The following is a 19,481-nucleotide window of genomic DNA, read 5'->3' as shown; positions in this document are numbered from 1 at the left end:
ATCCCTCCGCCCCTCTCGGGCAGCCCGGCAAGCTATCGAGAGTATCTCGCCCGCAGGGCAAAGCCTGGCAAGCTACCCATATTTGATATGCAAAACACAGTAACAAGTCTCACGATGGAGACGTTACTGGGCCCGCTCAAATAAATCGATGAACAACGGGAGAACAGTGACAGTGATAGTGACCATATCACCATACCCACCACCAGAGTACCAGTACCATTTCTCATAGTCCCTGGGATTTTCTATCTACTCTCTTGATGTGGTGACCCCAATGAGTGCTCAGAATCTAAGGGTTTGTTTACATTGATCATTGTCTGTTTCCTCACTTTGTTTCCTTATATACAGCTTATCTATGAGTAGGATGCACTGATAATTTTTCTTTTGTTTTGTGGGTTACACTCAGTGATGCTGAGGGTTACTCCTGGCTCTGCACTCAGGAATCACTCCTAATGGTGCTCCGAGGACCAGATGGGATCGAACCCGGGTCAGCTGCATGCAAGGCAGAAACCCTCCTCGCTGTACTATCCCTCCAGCACCCCGAGATGTGCTGATGTTTTTCTTTCTCTGACTCACTTTGCTTAGTAAGACTCTCTCCACTTCCACCTTCTTGGCTCCTTCTACACCTGTCAGTGGTCTGTCAGTGGTCTCCTTCTACACCTGAAACTACTGTAGTCTTGTTCGTAGTCACATGGTATTAGCATCTCTCCCTCCCCATCACTGCTACTCAACCTGTGTGTTCAGTCTGTCTTCTGCCATATCCCTCCTCCTTGCAAATAGGTACCCTTTCCCCCGCTCAGATTCTTCACCACTTGTATTCCCTAGCCTGTGTCATTGACATATCATTAATTACCCAACTCCAAAAGTTCATTGTCCAGGATAGAATGTGTTCTTTTCTTAAGTAGATCTCTGACTTTTTCTAGTATGGCCATGTGGAACTTTTACTGGGGTTGTAAAAAACACTGGCATCTTTCGGAGTTTATCCTGAAGCTGTTTCAGAATCCTTAACTTCTCTGTAGGATATTAGAAGATATAGAGAGAATAAAAGCTGGAGATGCCCTCTTTCCATGCCCATTGATGAGAGCTACAGAATTCTAATTACAAGCCATCCTCATGCTGGGTTTCAGAAAAACATGTAAATTGATTTCTGCCCTCAATGGGTGAAGTTCCTGTACGTAAGGACTGTATATATCCAATCTAGGCTACCTGCTACCCACTTCTCTTTGTTAGCTTTCAATTTTTGGAGTCATAAAGAAATTCCTCTTTGCCCAGTGGATATGATTGAATGTATTGATTGAAAATCTTCTAGGTCTGTGTTCATTTGCAGAATTTATTTTCATATAGACCTAAGTTCTTCAGGGGTTTTCTTGAGTCTAACTACAAAAGACTGTTTGATCTACAAAGAGCATCCCTTATAAACATACTGACTAAAATATTTTTGGGTCATCTTTACTGATTTGAATAGACAGAAAAAATTGGCTTTCACCTAGAAGAGAGGTGATAGGAAAATGAATCAGTGTCTCAGAAACTCACATAAAATTAATATGTCAGTGTTTTAAGGTAACTTTTAGGTGCCTAATAGGTAGCCAGTAAATATTTAATGGTTAATTAGCCATAAATAACAGCTTTTAAAAAGCCCTACTTAGAAAATAGGTACACTGGTGATGGGTGTGATGTTGGACTTATATATACAGGCTACCATCATTAACAGTGTTATAAACCCAGATAATCAATTAAAAGAGTTATATAAATAAAATTCCCATTTCATATTAACTGAGGTAAAACTAATCATAACATGTGGCTTTATCTGCAAAGGGAAATTTCTAGGAATGTATCTTGAATGATAATGTATTTATTTAGTATCATTTAGTGTGTTATTTATAATTTGTATCTCATTTTGAACATTATTAATAATGATTTAAATGGACATTATTTATTCTTTTGAAAATAACTTGCTTTATTATTTAGTATGATTTATGGTATGTCTTGGGACCAGAAAATGTTTCTGATGAGATTAATTTTCAGTTTCATTATGAAAATAGATGAGATGCAGAATGATATATTAGAAAAAGAGCCCAACTGTGAATCAAAAGACACGAGTTTAATTCTTAGCTCATCCATTTACTGAACAATATTGAACATGATTTTTATTTTCTTAGTTTTGTCATCCATAAAAAATGGGGGTAACTTCAAAGGAATTGCTGTCTCTTAAGATGTGGTAAACGTGAGGAATATACATTGTAAACTGAAAACCAAGAATAAATGTAGCTTTCCAGAAAGTATGCTGTGACTTAGAGAATTTTACCCAACAGGAAAATTTTATAGAGACATACTGATAAATTAGTGCACACTTGGAACATATATGTGATTTTTCCTTCTTGGCCTTCTTTTTTTTTCACACTCCAAACCTGTTTCTACCTTACAAATCATGATTGTTTGTGCAGTCTTAATTTTCTAAAAAGCTGGTTGGTGATTTATTCTTCAATATGAAAGGGCAAGCACGTAGATTAAAACAACTCCCTTTCATATTCCTTAGCCCTAATCTCTGAGGATGGTGTTTTATTTTTAGACTGAACATTAAAAAAAGAGAAAAAAGATTGAACTCAGAAACATTAGGAAGGGAAGGAAGGGAGTAACTTGAAATATGTCTTCTGATTGATCAGGAGTCGTTAAGAATCATTCAGGAGGCAGATCTGCTAGACTTGGTGGACTTGGTTTGAAATAATAGTGACTGTAAAAAATAAAATCCTTTTAGTAAAATTGATAACGTTTGAGTTAATGTCTTTTAATATTAGGCTAAATTGAAACTGAATACAATTTACTGAGGGCGTGGGTGACTCAAACGAAAGTTTTCCACCTCTCTTGCCTTTGGTGGGGCTGTCGTGTTGCCCGGCTGCTAGACTTGCTTCCTTGTGCTCACACACTTGCTTGCGGTGCTCTGACTGTGGTGCTTACATTCAATCGTGGTTTTCTTCAAGGTTGGGGGAAGTCACACTCCTTCATCTGTGGTGCTTGCACTTCGGCGGGGTGCTCACTTACATCCTGACTGGAATGTGAGCAAACACCAGAACCAAACAGTTTCACTGTTCAGTTCTACCCAACATGTAAAGAAGACGCCAGGGGCCTGCAGTTGGCTCGGTGGCAACGCAGCCTTGCAAGGGTGAGGCTGTGAGTTTGATTCTTGGTCACCCCCCATGTGGGTGATCATTCTCCCATCCCCAGTGGCTGGGGTCCCTGGTGCCATAACCAAATATGCAGCCTCTGGCACACTGCAAGCAAGAGCACATAGGCGGCACCACTAAAGTATGTGTCCCCTCTCGATATGAATATTGGTCATTTGCATCGTCTCTAAGCAATCTAACATGTGTCAATGTTATTCTTTTTCTTAATGAAACCACTTTCAATTATTTCCTCCTTTTTTAATTTTTAATTTTTTTTAAAATTTCTGCTCTTATTATTACTTATTACTCTTATTTTACTGAGCACTGTTCTCTGCTCAGGCATCTTCTAATTATATATGAATGTAGTCAACTTTGGTTTTCTTTTCAGTAGCTTTTCTGCATTACATTTCTATCCTCTTTTTATTTTGGTTTTTTTTTATGTATGTATCTCTATCAACAATGTAGGACTTGTTTCTGTTTTAAAAAAAATCCACTTTGACATTTTCTATCTTTTCATGCTCTGTTACAGATCATTTAAATTTTGTGTAGCTCTATGGTTGAGCTTGAATCTACCCCCTTGCTACTTGTTTTCTATTTGCCTCACTTTGCTCCCCTTTCCTCTTTTTTTTATGTTTTCTCTTGTAGCGAGTAAATTTATTATTACATTTTTATTGCTTTTTCTAGTTTATTTTTATGGCCTGGGCCAGCAGTATGCATCTTTTTCTTATCATAGTCTGCTTTCAAGTGATTTATACCACTTTTAATCTCTTTTCCACTTTTCAGCCTTTTGTTCTGTAGGTGTCATGAATATCTGCATTAAGCTCTTAAATGTATTGTTTGGTATTTTCTTTAAGGTCTCGGTGCTCTATTAAAAAGATATAGAGGGACTGGAGTGATAGCACAGTGGGTAGGGCATTTGCCTTGCACGCGGCTGACCCGGATTCGAATCCCAGCATCTCATATGGTCCCCTGAGCAGCTCCAGGAGTGGCTCTTGGCAAAGCCAGGAGTAACTTCTGAGCATCGCCAGGTGTGACCCCCCCAAAAAAAAGTAGGAAAAAGTTTTTAAAAAGTCACATACATTTTCATGTTACCAATCCTATATTAGTTTTTTTGTCAATACAGATTTCAATATCATTTCATTTATCTTTTGCCTAAAGGACTTCCCTTAATGTTCTTTGTACTGCAGCTTTGCTGGTATGAATTTGTTCAGCTCAATCTGTCTAAAAAAGTTCTTATTTTACCTAAGGTTTTGAAAGATTTGATGATCAAAATCTAGGTTGACAGTTCACCTTTTTTAAACCCTGGTCTGTATTTTATTTTATTTTAAATTTATTTTATTTGCTCGAGCGGGCCCAGTAACGTCTCCATTTGGAGACTTTGTTGTTACTGTGTCTGGCATATCGAATACTCTCGGTAGCTTGCCGGGCTCTCCTGTGATTTATAGTTATTTGTAATAGAGTTGTTTCAGACACACAATGTCCCAACACTAATTCCGCCACCAGTGTGCCCTTTTCCCACTAGTACACGCTGGTTCTTTCCAACACCCCAGCCTGTCCCCTTGGGAGGCATGTGCTATTCTATATTTTGCTTGGTTTTGTTTGCTAACTTGGGAGTGCTCAAGAATTACTCCTGAGTCTGTGCTCAGAGATCACGCCTGGCAGGACCATATGTGGTGCCAGGTAGACTGCGTGCAAGGCAAGCACCCTACCCACGAGATTTTTTGCCCCAGTTTTTCCTGGTCTATATTTTATTTTATTTTAAAAATTTTTATTTTTATAAATTTGTTCATGATGATTTATTACATTCAGTATTGTGACACCAATCCCACCACCATTTTTTCCAATTTTACCCAACCACCACCCAAGCCTACTCCAATAGCAGGCCCTAAATAATTTATTTTGTGTTGCTTGTTATGAATAATTCGTTAAAAATGATCAAAAAAGATCATTTTTTGAGAAGAAAGTGTATGAAGATTGTTGTATCTCACCCTGGAGAAATTAAGTGCTTGTATAAGAGATTACTAACATGTTACAGGTGAAGCCTTATGTATTAATATTTTCTTGATCAAGATTTGTTACCTTCTACTTTACATCCTATCCAATGTGGTGTGCTATACCTGGTATATCAGAGGTGTAGAGTATGAGATATCACAGCCGCACTCCAGGAATTCTAAAATTTTGAATGGGTGATACAGTTGGAGTTAAGTTTTTAACTGGATGATGACTTTGGGGTACAGAAGCATCTCTGCAACTTTTTGATCTCTTTTGAGATTTATTTATGAGTCTCTGGGTCATAGCTGGTTAATGAGCTTATGTGGCACCAGAGGCAGTTTGTCGTGGGTGTGATTGCGAGGCTCCTGATATAACAGAGGGATGGGGGAGGTCACCCATCCCTGACTCCAAGAGAACCTGGAGATTTTGGTCACAAAACCCACATACCTAAGCTTTTCAACAAATTCATTCCTGTATAAGTTTTGTCGTGAGCCTATGGAGTCCCACCATGAGCATGGCGGTGATTAGGTTATGGAGGTTTTTGGCTTCTGGAGCTCTGTTTGGGCAGTGGTGCGTTCGCCCGCTCCTCGCCAGGGTACCCCAGATGAGATTCAGCCTGGCATGGGTTTTGGAGGCATCTCTGCAGCTTGTTGCTCTCATTTGAGACTGTGAATCCCCATTAAAATCACATTTTAATGTCATTGTCCCCTATCTTCTGAAAATTGGATAGTTTTTGCCAAGTCTGCTGTAAATGGTATTTCTGTCTCAATGTACATGATGGGTCTTTTGCCCTAACTGATTTTAAAAGATTTTCTGTCTAGTATGCGATTAAGGTAACTTAATTTTTATGTATCTTAGTGAGGTTTTCTGTGCTTTTCATTCATTGAGCCTCTTACTTGTCTATGTTCATGTCTTTTATTAAATTTTAAAACATTTCTACCATAGTTATTTTAGAACAATTTGGCCTCCTCCCTTGCTTGGACTATAATTGTCCATCTGTTAGGTCACTGGATGTTGTCTTACAGTTGAATGGCTTCTGTTAAGTTTTGGTCTCTGTTTTTCCCATTGTGACTTATTTGTACTAGTTTTGTTTTGTTTTGAAGTTCACTGATCTTTTATTCTTAGTTGCATATCATGAGAAACCCAACTTCCATTTCTTCTAATAAATAACATTTGAATAGAAGTTTCAATTCTAACAGTAATGGTCCATTTGCTATACTTTGCATGACACAGTTTAGCTTGATGACTTAAAGTACAGTTGCAATTCTAATTGTAAGCAAGGAAAGTTATGTTTAATCTCTCTGACCTTAGCTCTTTGTTCTGCTTCTTGAATATTTAGCAGCTTTTCAAGATTTTCAGCCTTTCTTAACTGGGCCAACGAGAACAATGGGAAATATTTTTGTTTAATCTGGCAGAAACTTGAAAAGAGAGGAATTTAAAAGAAAGATAAATAAGAAATGTCTTGCCTTCCATGCTGTAATATACCATTATTTCCCTAAATCTTTGTTTTGCTTTGGGCTCTACCTGGCAGTGCTCAGGTCTTCCTCCTGACTTTGTGCTCAGGGATCCCTCCTGGCCAGGCTCTGAGAACCATATGGGGTGCTGGGGTTCAACCCTGGGTCTATTATCCTCAATCTTGAAGAATTCTTTGCATGTCCCTCCTGGAAGTTTTGAAATAGACATGGTATTTATTCATTTCTAGGTTAATTTATTTCAGGAAAAAGTTCAGGCTAAAACGATTGGATTAAAATATGTCACTTTAGACAGTGTTCTTCAACCACCAGACCATGGACCATGTCGGTCTGAAGGTGTAGAAAGAGTGAAGGATGATAACGCTTCGGGAATTTTCACTTGTTCAGCCATATGTGTGATCTTGTTTTTTCTAATTTCATTGACATTTGACTTTTAGGTATTCGGAGAATGACTATCTTCAGATCATCATGAATATTCAGAGCTGTCCCTGGACACATCAGGCAGAAGAGCATGAGAATTTTAGGTAAAAAAATAAAAGTATTTTCTAAATCAAAAGTTTTTCTTAAATCGAAGGCATTGTGAAATGTTTGCACATGTAGACAGGACCAGCAGAGAGTTAGGGTGATGGAATCTCTGCCCCTCTACGTTGAGAGAAGCATGCTTCTGGAATTAATTGCAGAAACCCTAAGTTCATAAAGAGAGCTTTTGTTACCATGTTTTAAAAATTCCATATCAGAGGCTATTGCTTCTTTTTCACCCTTCGTATTTGACATTTTTTTATTGTTTAGAAGTAATAAGTAATCTAGAAGGTGTTTGGAAAACATAGAAGGGGGGGGGGAAATAATCACTGCATATCCCCGTGACTTCAGTGAGAAACTGCGTTCTTTACTGCAGAAGCGCCTCCAGGTCTCTCTTTTGCCAGGCGCTCCTGGAGTTGTGAGTGGTCCAGGCCACAGTGCTCGGATGATCCATCCCCCTGCCAAGCCAGTGAGCTGTTGTCAACAAGAGAACTGTCTTCTGTGCAGACAGAAATCAGATGTGTGAGAGCAGTGGGCTGCACTGGGGGGTGGGGGGGGGGGGTGGCATGGGTGCCCTTGCCTCAGACCTCTGCCCTCCTGTCTTCCAGTCTGTTCTCCATCATGCTGAAATTCTTGGCCACATTCTCGTGCTTTCCTGTATATCCCGCAGAGCCTTTGATCTGAGCCAAATTCTCTCATTAATTTACAATCCAAAAACGTTTTTATCTTCATTAATCCTTAGTTATATACATGCATGTGTTTTAGGGGGATGGTGAGGCAACAGAGGGGCTGCCCAGGGACTGTTCGTGGCTCAGAAGATCCCTGGCAGTACTCAGGGGACCTTACATTGGTACTAGGGATTCAAACTGAGTCATCAGCATGCAAGGCAAGTGCCCTGCCACCTCTCCTGTCTCTCTGGCCATGTTTCCTGATACATATTTTTTAGAATTTAGGTACCAAAGCCCAAGATGTAGTTCAGTGGTAGAGCACATGCCTTGTACACATTACATTCTGCTTTTGATCTCTCTCTCTCTGTCTCTCTCTCTCTCTCGCACACACACACACACACACGCATGCACACACACACATCCCTTACTGAAGAGATTTTGCTTCTTCTAAGATTTTTCTAAAAAATATCTTGCTGACTCTCTTCATGGTGCGAATGCAGCTCTTGTCTTCACAGGACTATGCCTCTGCCTAAACACCTTCCATCAATATTCCCAGGACCATTAAGCCTGCTGCCTTTGTTTCTGCTGCCAGTGAGAGAGGAATTCTGGTCTTCCCAATTGGATGATAAGGTTCTCTCCTGATGGGTCAGAACTGCTAGCAGTATCCTGCCTCCCTTAGGTAGACTCAAGGATACCCTGACTGGCTATAGGAACTATTAACCACACCCCCCAATTTATTTTTAATGGGCATTTCACCCTCATGAATGGGAGACTCCCATTGTACTGTTTCATTTCCAGTATATCCAATGCTAACCAGTCTGTCACAAATTGAATAAGTATGTCTCCCCAAAGCTGTAAGTTGACAGTGTGACCCCTAACATGATGGTATTGGGGAATAGAACACTGGGAGGATGATAGCTGATGAAGGCAAAACTCTCACCATTGGAAGTCATGACCACCCCCCCAAAGTCATCTGCTTTCTCCTTCCTTCTAAAAATTCAGCCTATGACTGCCCTCACCCAAAGGGGTATCCTCACTGGACACAAAATCTATTGGCACCTGGATCCTAGCTTTCTCAGCCCCCAGAACTGTGGAAATAAGATGTCTGTTGTTTATGAGCAGATTCTGGTAGATTGCTGTACCAGTCTGAGCAGACTAAGACAGATTGGAGACTTGATTTTAGTGATCTTTATGTAGAAAGTTACTTGGGAAATTGTCACCATGGCTGATCCCAGGTTTAGTGAGTGGAGAAGAACCTGATTTGGAGAGTTCTTCCTGATACACAGAACAGGCCAAAGACAAGGGGATGGGGAAGAAATGGAGCCGGGAAAGTGACTGAGGATCTGTTCAAGGCAATTTGCTGGCAAACCATGAGTAGGGACACTGGAAGCAAAGGAAGAGAAAGACACTTCTCCTGGTTGTCAAATTGCTATAGACCAAGCCCTGGAGAAGAATAGAGTCAAAATAAAATCTACTAAACACTGTCTGAGGTCATTGGTGCAGGAGCATTTACAAGGACAAAACCCCAGAGGGAAATGATGGTGGGGGGAGATGTGCTCTGCTTTGACGCTGCTCTTTCCTCCAGGGGAATTCTGGAGTAGCAAAACAAATGGAGCATTGAGTAGCAGGGAAGCCAAGAGCTTCCAGCAGTTTCTCCACCAGGCCACTTCTCTGACAGGAGTTCTGATTTGAATAATTTCCTGCCTCGGTGGGTTTTAGCTCTGCCTCTAGCCTTGATGCCTGTTCAAACCTGAAGAATAGTCCATTGGGAAAGAAAGTCCCCCCATTCTGGGTCTTCCATGTGCTCTGCAACTTTTCATACAGTGCCTGATTCTGTGCAAAAAGAATTCTTTTCAAAGGTGTTTTGATTCCTTCTAAAACACAAGAGTCTCTTCAAATGCAAAAATTGCATAAGTGTTGGTGCTGCCAATGATGAGAGATCAAATCTGTATAGATAGAGCATATGCAGACAGAAGAGCCTTTTCGCTTAATACCATCTTGGTATTAAAAAGAGCATCAGTAACTGATGATTACCCAGTAGCCTGTCTATTACTTCAGGGCCGATTTAAATAAACATCTGGGATGATGGCACTTACTATTTGTTGTCATTGTGGGGAATAGTCCTGGTGACATTTATTTATTACATGAATATGTATTATATTGCAATGTTCTTTTTATGAGCATATTTGTAAATGAAATGGCATAAACTCTCAACAGAAGTGCAATTAAGTCATAATAAAAAGTCCACATTCCTAAATTTTTACTAATACAGCTGGCCAGATCTGGGGAATTTCTGGATTGCTTATAATGCTGCTATTAGAGAAATGTCCCCAGCTACTTTAGATGTTAAGGAGCAGTTTCCATTTATGTACAGCATTTTATGCCAAATTCAAGAAAAGTTACTTGAGCCTTAAAGAGACAGCAAAATTCTTTTCTGCTGAAATTACAAGATAGAATGAATTTTGAAGGGCAGAAGCAAATGAATATATTCTAAATCTAGTTGTAGCCTGACTGGCAAAACTCCAAACATTGACACCAAAGGGCTGCTTGAAAATTTTGTGACTTCTCTGATCTAAAATATAACCTAAAAATGAGATTGCTTGTTTAAAAGAGCTATTTTTCTTAAATAAATTGGCTACTTGCTAGAAGAGGATAGGAGTTACTTATGGATAAATGTTTGGGACTTCCTATGACAAATCATAAAGACCCCTCTGGCCTGGTAGACTGTTGGGTGCAAAGTAGGACTTCAGTAAACATAGTTTAATTGAATGCATGAAAACAGACAAGCAAATGAAGGGCTTTCTTACTGACCTCAAGAAAATTATCAGTTTGAAAGGACCCCCACCAAAAGAATGAATATTTATGAGTTAGTGTTAAGGTGAATGATTTAGAAAATTGTATACCATCATACATCAATGTGCCGTCATTATGGGATATACTTTCTTAGAATGTTTTGTGGTAAGAGGAAGGAAGGAAGAGGGAGAGACCAGTACAGACATGATTCAGGAAACAAACATGAGTGAGTCTCAGGGTCAGCTTCAGAACCCATGTGCTGGGGGAGTGAACTTGTACTCCTGGGGACTGGGAATGAAAGGGAGAATTTGCATACAGATGGAATGAACCCAATGATGAGATGGGCTTTGGGGCCCTTTTGTCTAAGTAGAGCCACAGACTTTCTGTAGATATCTGGGTCTCCATACACATAGCTAGCCCTAGCAAGGGAATTGATGAATTTGTTGCTGTAGAGACTATATTGAATCAGCAAGATGGTATGTGAACTGGAGTCTTGGAAGGGATTTTAGCAGTTAGGGGTCAGGTGAAGATGGTGACTTGATGAAGAAGATTTCAAGCATCAGTGGTGAGGCTATGAAAATATCAAGGAAAGATCTTAACTAGGTCTTTTTCTATATCCAGAGCCATCCTGCAGATAGTAAATAGCCACAGTATATATGATTTGCCAGGATTGGCAGAACTTGGTTGCTTATCGATTTTCTGCCTTCTTATTGAAGAAGAATCAAAATGGAGTCAAATACTAATGATAAATGGTGTGGATGGTTGATTAGGATTAGTCATGCTGCTGCCATGTAGAAAGATTTCATTGTGAAGTTACCTTCGAGGTGATAAATCCATTTTGGACAGGCTGTGTTTGAGTTGACATTGGATAGTCAGATGCAAAAAGATGTTTCCTCCATCTGGGATCAATAGAACTGTTAAGACAAAATGGACTTCTGAAAAAGGCTATAGTTTAAAGCTAGCCTGTTAAGAATTATGGTCCTCTAAAAGCCTGTCTCTGGCACCTTTTCTCTCCCCTACCCTGTTTCACAGTGCTTGTTCTCCCTGATAGATGCACTTATTTAGTTTATTTAGCACTACGGGCAACTGGTAGACCGGGCATTGCCTAGAGACGTCAGAGGTCCACCCTGCCTCTCCTCCCAAGGCTGTAGGTAAAATTCTGTATATTTCTCAGGAAAACTTTGATCTGATTCTCAAATTTAAGACCTTGTAGAATATTTTTAAGGACTTTTAGGACCCAAGACTCTGTTTACTGTGGAGTTCATGCCTGGTTTCCCTTCTCTGGAGGTATGTTTGCAGGTGGCCCTAGGTCAGACTTAACCCATCTCAGATGCTATGAGTGTCACTTATGAATCAGCATACGCATGTGATCCTTCTTGAACCGAGTTCAAGAGTGATTTAAATAAGAGTTGAGATTGTCCTACTTCTTTCTTTCTCTGGCATCTAATTTCATTACATATAGCTGTACAAAGTTGAGCATGCTGAGCTGTCAACCTTCTGACTTTTACATTGTTGTTGATTCCTCTCTTCAGCTTTTCCCGCCAACCACAAGCTGATACCTATAGAATAATTTGTGGGAAAATATACTAGATTTCAGCTTAAGAAATGTATGAGTTTCACATTTTCTCTCTCTGTCTATCTCTCTCTGTCTCTCTCTCTCTCCCTCTGTCTCTCCCTCTCTTTCTGTCTCTCTCTCTCTCATGTTTAGAAACTGGCAAGTAATCATGCTTGAACACGCAGATATCTGATAGAAAACATAAAATGCTTAAATGTAAACATAGTATGAAATATCCCTCATTCCTCTTTCCTCTTCTTCACCTATTTCAGCTCCTCTGTGAAGGTCTAGCACTGTCTGGTGAGCAGCTTTATCCCAGCAGTTCTCCAAGCTTCGGTAATTAGTTTCAGATTCCCCAGGTAACTTCATGGTAATTACTGTGGTATCTTCCTTAAATTGCCAACTGCAAACCCCTGTATTCACCTGTGTGATCAATTACAAAAAAATTAGTAGGTGTACTTGTGACAGCTTCATTCCCATTTAAATTTTACTTCTCTCTTCCTCCCAAAAAGGCTCATTCTATGTTGTTTTTGTTTGTTTTGTTTTTGCTTTCTTTTGGTTCCTTTGAATTCCATCTGCTTCCTTTAGATGTCTTCATGTTACAGAGATCTGAACTTGAATCCAGAATGAGTATTATCAATCATACATCCACTGAGAACTTGGCGGCAGAAAGCAACTATTATGTAAATGTGCACTTTAAGGCTCATGCAAAGAAGATACCTTTCAAATTACTTGTAAACAGGTCCTTGTGCCTGATTACTTTGTTATAGATAACTGTTGCCAGGTAGCAATTTTATTAAATCTGGAATGATCCCCTCAGGTTTGATTAGATTAGAATTCCTTGAAAAGTCTCTGTCTTTCTGGTGCTAGATAGAGAAGAAAAGATTCCAGTACGTATTAGTGGAATCATTGCTGTTTATGAAGTAACAGTCCCTGTGCTACATTCATTTTTATTGGAGGATCTTGGGAAAAAATACAACGGTGAGCAAATTAACTATATAGGCCATATCTCATAGGTTAATTTATTTAAGTATATGACATTTATATGATTAAAATATTCCCATTTAATAGTTTACCTTTGTGAAACACAGAAAATCCATGACTAAATACAAAGGTTAATTAATTTTTTTTCCTTTTTGGATAAAACATAAAACTAAGCAACAAAACTTAGCTTAACCGGTCACGGTCCTCCCGTTGTTCATCGATTTTCTGGAGCGGGCCCAGTAACGTCTCCATCATGAGACTTGTTGTTACTGTGTTTGGCATATCAAATACGTCACGGGTAGCTTGCCAGGCTCTGCCATGTGGGCAAGATACTCTCCGAGAGGGGCGGAGGAATCGAACTCGGGTCAGCCATGTTGGCTGCTTGTAAGGCATATGCCCTACCGCTGTGCTATCACTCCAGCCCTGGAGCTTAACTTAAAAAAAAAAAAACAACTTTCTACTATTGGCAGAATGATCTCTCCACAGGCAGTAGCTATGGTTGGATTTGAGTTAGCCTCTCTTAAGCATACATGTTTGCCTTCATTTGGTCAGTGTTTGCTTACCAGTATCGTGTCCCACTCGTTTTGTTTTGTAGCACAGATTTCTTGGAGAGAAGCAAATGTCATCTCTGTGGCAGGCTTTTTTGATTCTGCTCAACCGTCTTTATTTCTCCCCACCTCGCTTGCCCGCCCCCTTATCTCCTCTAAGTGTTTGCTGTTTATGATTCATCTGCGGTGATATGAGGACGGCCCAGAGTAAGATGCGCTTTTTAAAAAAAATTGTATTTAAGAAGATGTATGCACTCTATGAGAGGTGTTTTTGGTCAGTTGACAGGGGAAAAAAAGCCGCCTTTTTTCCTGTTTCTTCTGCCTTGAGACCATTTTTCACTGTTAATATCCTGTCACAGAGTTTTCTATTTGTCTTGGCATTCAGCATGCCTGTGCATTTGGAGAAGCAGCAAAAACCAAACCATGTCATTACTCTTGCCATATTTAATCATTGGAACTAGCTCATGTACATTTGGACTAGTTCCTCCCTTATTCTTCCTAGGATAAATTTTTCCAGGAAAATTCATCGAACAGACAGGGGACCCAGGGATCTAAATTTTATTTCAAAACTTATCTCCCAAGACATCCTCTTGGTTTTTGCTTCCATATCAGATGACCCTCCCATACCAACCTGCCTTTAAACTCCCACCCAAACTTGCTTTCAAACTTCCGCTCCGTATTACTTGACAATATCTGCCCTTATACCTGACCTTGCTTCAACCCTGGTCCAATGTCTGGTACCTAACTCTTCCTTCATGGTTTCAACATTGCTCCTTCAGTTCTGAGTTTTCTTTTTTTTTTTTTCATAATTTTATTTATTTATTTTTTTCTTATGTTTATCTATTGAATAACTGTGGGAAAAGTTACAAAGCTTTCAGGTTTAAGTCTCAGTCATACAATGATCAAACACCTTTCCCTTCACCAGTACTCATTTTTCACCACCAAGAACCCCAATATGCCCCCCTCCCACCCCTCCCAATGCCTGTGAGGCAGATGATTTCTATTTAATTCTTCTCTACATTGATTACATTCATTATTTCAACAAAAGATGCACCATTATTGTTCAGAATTTCCCCCCAACAATCAGAATTGCTGAAAAGGCATTGTGAAATACTTTGTTTTCTATAGTTGGTTATGAGAATCATATAATGATTTTAGATTTCTGCAAAGAGCCAGATAATTACGAGATTGGTTTCTGTGCGTCTGGTGTTATGGCTGTGCTGGAGAGCCGCTCGTGGGGGGGTGACCTTGGTAGGACATGAAGGACGAGCTGGTACCACCCCCCCTTCCCATGAGTCTGCAGTTGCCCCATCACCACCAGCTCATACCTGGCTTTCCAATAAGCTCTGAGGCGGCGGTCACCTTGCTGTCGGGGGGAGGGGGGGAGAAGGGGGGAGGGAAAGGCAAAAGGGAGCAACACCCTTTCCCTCCCATGGAAGCATGGCACAAGTTGCCAGGCTCTGGATTAAGTTCTTTTTGCCTCTGGAGCCATGGCCATGTCGGTACCGCCCCACTTCCCATGAGACTGCAGCTGCGCCATCACCACCGGCCATACCTGGCTTTCCAATAAGCTCTGAGGCGGTGGCCACCTTGTATGCGGTCCGGATGCATTTCTGCCAAAAGCCACTGGGTTTCGAGATTTGTTTCTGAGTCTCTGGGATTATGGCCCTTAAGCAGCTTGATCAGGAGCCAGAGAGGCCATTTGTAGGCGGCAACTCAGGGTCTCACTGGGATGAGGAGGAAAGGGCCGCTTCCACCCCCATCTGGTGAGACCCCACGTGTCTCATCACTGCAGGCCCAAACCTGACTGTCCAGTGGCCTCTGGAGGGTGGCGGTCATCATGCCACCAGGAGGAACAGGCCAAGGCATGAAACCTATTCCCACCTGGAGTGGCCCAGCTCCAGTAACCTACTGCAGGAACAGGATGCATTTCTGCCAAAAGCCTTTGGGTTCCGAGATTGCTTTCTGAGTCTCTGGGATCATGGCCATTAAGCAGTTCGACCAGGAACCAGAGAGGCCATGCCTCCAATTATATAGCTGGGCTGGAGGTGGTTTGTGGGTGTGTCTCCCACATACCTAACTTTTGGCCGTTTACTTTCTTGGTAAACTTTGCCCCAAGTTTTTGGGGTCTGGCCAAAGGCACAGCAGTAATTTAGGGGTATCTGAAAGTCTGACGGTGCCATCAGGCTGCTGATGCACTCACCCCACAGGTACAGATTGACCTGCTGGCGGCACCATACCCCCCAGTTCTGAGTTTTCATGTCACTTGATTCCCTGATCTTCACTTTGACAATCTTGTTTTAGTTCTGTTCTAGTCAGATCTCTGAGTTGATCTTTCATGCACATAAAAATATCAGTTCACATATTCGCTAATAAGACAAAAAAAAACCTTGGAGTTGTTTGCTATATTTGGTCTTTATTCATGCTTGGACTGAAACTTGAGTTAATCCCATCCTAAAAACGGGATTATGTGGGCCTCTGGGACTTTTCTTTTTTCTGTTTTTCCTTTTCTGGAGGGGTTGGAAGGAGTCCCACCCAGCAGTGCTTGGGGATTACTCCTGGCTCTGTGCTCAGGGAACACTCTTAGTGGTGCTCAGGGAACTATCCATGGTGCTGGGGATCAAGCCAGAGTTGATTGTGTGCAAGGCTAGCACCTGGACCTCTGTACTGTCTCTCCAGCCCCCATCTGGGACTTTTGCAAGGATGCCAGGTTATGAAGCAGAACTTAAAGTGGTTGGAGATACAGCTACCTGGATCCCAGAAAATTTGCAAAGTGTTTGAAGCATTCTCTCATTCATATTTTATCTCATATATATTTCAACAAGCTCCCGGGAGAGCACAAGGCAGAGTCTCCTACCCTGTGTCTGACTATCCTCGCCAGGGCCCAACAGCTGAAGATCTGCAGGCCCCAACCAAGGCCTTACTGGGGCCACTCTCCACACACTTGGATAAGCCTCAGACATAACAAAACTGGCAGAGGAACCCAGGTGTGTGGGACCCGGGGCTGAGATCTCCAAGCCTGCACGGTTTGGGACTGGACCTGTGAGTAACTAGACAGTTACACCCTCCAACTGCCGTATAACCCCAACAAAGGCCAGGATCCAGAGATTATCACAACAAGCTCCCGGGAGAGCACAAGGCAGAGTCTCCTACCCTGTGTCTGACTATCCTCGCCAGGGCCCAACAACTGAAGAACTGCAGGCCCCAACCAAGGCCTTACTGGGGCCACTCTCCACACACTTGGATAAGCCTCAGGCATAACAAAACTGGCAGAGGAACCCAGGTGTGTGGGACCCGGGGCTGAGATCTCCAAGCCTGCACGGTTTGTGACTGGACCTGTGAGTAACTAGACAGTTACACCCTCCAACTGCCGTGTAACACCAACAAAGGCCAGGATCCAGAGATTATCACAACAAGCTCCCAGGAGCGCGCGGCCACAGGCCGCGCGACTATTCATTTACTTTTCTCTAAATTTTCAGGGTACCTTAAATATACTTAAATATCCAACCCGCACGGCAGAGCCTGGCAAGCTATCCGTGGTCTATGCCAAATAGACCAAATTGATATGCCAAATCCAGTAATAAATGGATCTCATTTCCCTAACCCTGAATATGCAGAGTCGAGAAGGATATGGAAGGAGAGGCTGATAAAACACCAAGGCAGACATAGGCTACCAAAACGCAGAAAAACAAAAATGATTGTCTGCACTTTTAATGCTCGTACCCTGGCATCTGCTGCATCCATTGAAGACCTTATGGTACAAGCACGAAAGATCAAGTACGACATCATTGGTCTGACCGAAACGAGAAGACATCAATTCCATCATGCTGTTTTCGACACTGGAGAAGAACTGTTCCTTGGAACATGTGATAAAAGAGGCGTTGGTGGTGTCGGTATCCTTGTCAACACAAACTTAGTCACGAGCATTGATTCATTTGAATGCCTAACAACCCGAATTGGACGATTACACTTGAATAAATGTGGCTCACTACCGGCAGTTTCTATCTTTGTTGTCTATGCACCAACATCCATTTATGGTGAAAGAGAAACTGAGAAATTCTACATGGAGCTAGAGAAGTTCTATAAAGAAGATCACACCTTCTACAAGATCATTGTCGGTGATTTTAATGCCAAGATAGGACCAAGAGGATCAGTCGATGAACTCCACATTGGAACCCATGGCCTGGAATGGAACGAACAGGGTGACAGACTGTCTGAGTTCATCATGTCAACCAAAACCTTCCATGGTAACTCACAGTTCCAAAAGGCTGAATCTAAACGTTGGACATGGGAGTCTCCCGATGGACGGTTCCACAATGAAATAGACCGCATCATATTCAATCGGCGGTTTTGCCTAACCGATGTTGCTGTTGTCCCAAAATTCCAAACGGGATCAGACCACCGTCTTCTTCGTGCAAAATTCTACCTCACAGAACGAGGAGAAAAGAATGCAAGGTTTAAGAAGAGGACTCCCAGAACAACCACCAACTGGGAACTCTTTGGCTCTGTTGCGGCAACATGGGAAGATGCCGTCATTGACAACATTGATGAGGAATACGATCGAATGATTCAGCACCTCCATGATTGTGCAAGGAATGCCAAGAGAGAGATAACCACAAGAAAACGTCTTTCTTCGAACACTCTTGAACTTATTAGCCAACGTGGCTTGGCACGTGCCTCAGGCAACCACAAGCAAACGTCCGAACTGGCAAAACAGTGCAGAGAAGCCATCAAGGATGACCTCAAAAACAGGAGAGCAGCAGTACTGGTAGATGCAGCAGAAGCTGGAAAAAACATTCGTAATGCCCGCCTGTCCTTCACCAACTACAAAACCAAGATGACTGCCCTCCGACATCATGATGGATATATCACATCTTCCAGAAGGGCAATGGAGAAGATTATTCATGACTTCTACTCAGATCTCTTTAATAGCCACATCCACTTGCCCACATACCACATACCACATGATGGATATGTCGTTCCCAATGTTCTCCCTTCCGAAATCCAACATGCCATCTCGTCGGTAAAGAAACAAAGAGCACCTGGCCCAGACAAGATCAGACCTGAACACCTGAAGAACTTACCATCAGTACTCATCAATATATTGGCTCAACTCTTCACACGCTACCTGTCTGAATGCAAGGTTCCATCCCAATGGAAAACCAGCAAGACTGTACTACTATACAAGAAAGGAGACATCCACGACATTGGCAACTATCGCCCAATCTGCCTATTGTCTGTCATCTACAAACTATTCACTCGAGTCATCCTGAATAGGATTAGCAGAACACTAGATGAAGGACAACCATGTGAACAAGCTGGATTCCGAAAAGGATTCAGTACCATCGACCATATCCACACAGTAACCAAGCTCATTGAGCTATCTCTGGAGTTCAAGATGCCACTCTGTCTAACGTTCATTGATTTAAAGAAGGCCTTTGATTCTGTTGAGACGGAAGCGGTCATAGAAGCCCTAGCCAATCAGGGCGTACAAACTCAATACATCAGGATCCTTCGTGAGCTCTATTGCGGATTCACTACCAAGATCTCACCATTCTACAAAGAAGTAATCATTGATGTCAAGAGAGGGGTTCGACAGGGTGATACCATTTCACCAAAACTCTTCAGTGCCACCTCGAGAACATCATGCGACGGCTGGAATGGGAAAACATGGGAGTGAAGATAGATGGTCGGCAACTACACCACCTCCGCTTTGCTGATGACATCGTTCTAATAACACCAAACATCAACCAAGCGGCACAAATGCTGAACGACTTTGACCGTGAATGTGG

At 41.7% G+C, this 19,481-nt stretch overlaps 1 protein-coding gene across 2 annotated transcripts in view; it reads left to right on the top strand.

Moving 5' to 3' along the window:
- ST8SIA6 (ST8 alpha-N-acetyl-neuraminide alpha-2,8-sialyltransferase 6) overlaps positions 1-19,481 on the top strand; it is a 130,093-nt gene that overhangs the window by 80,963 nt on the left and 29,649 nt on the right. For both annotated transcript variants that reach the window (XM_056114632.1, XM_056114631.1), the window contains exon 4: positions 7,060-7,146. In XM_056114632.1, the coding sequence (XP_055970607.1) occupies positions 7,060-7,146 (87 nt within the window). The remainder of the gene's footprint in view (positions 1-7,059; positions 7,147-19,481) is intronic.

The sequence above is a fragment of the Sorex fumeus genome, unplaced genomic scaffold (assembly GCF_029834395.1).
Source record: "Sorex fumeus unplaced genomic scaffold, SorFum_2.1 ptg000026l, whole genome shotgun sequence".
Taxonomy (NCBI): Eukaryota; Metazoa; Chordata; class Mammalia; order Eulipotyphla; family Soricidae; genus Sorex; species Sorex fumeus.
The sequence above is the reverse complement of the archived record's forward strand: the minus strand, read 5'-3'. Positions and strand labels throughout refer to the sequence as shown.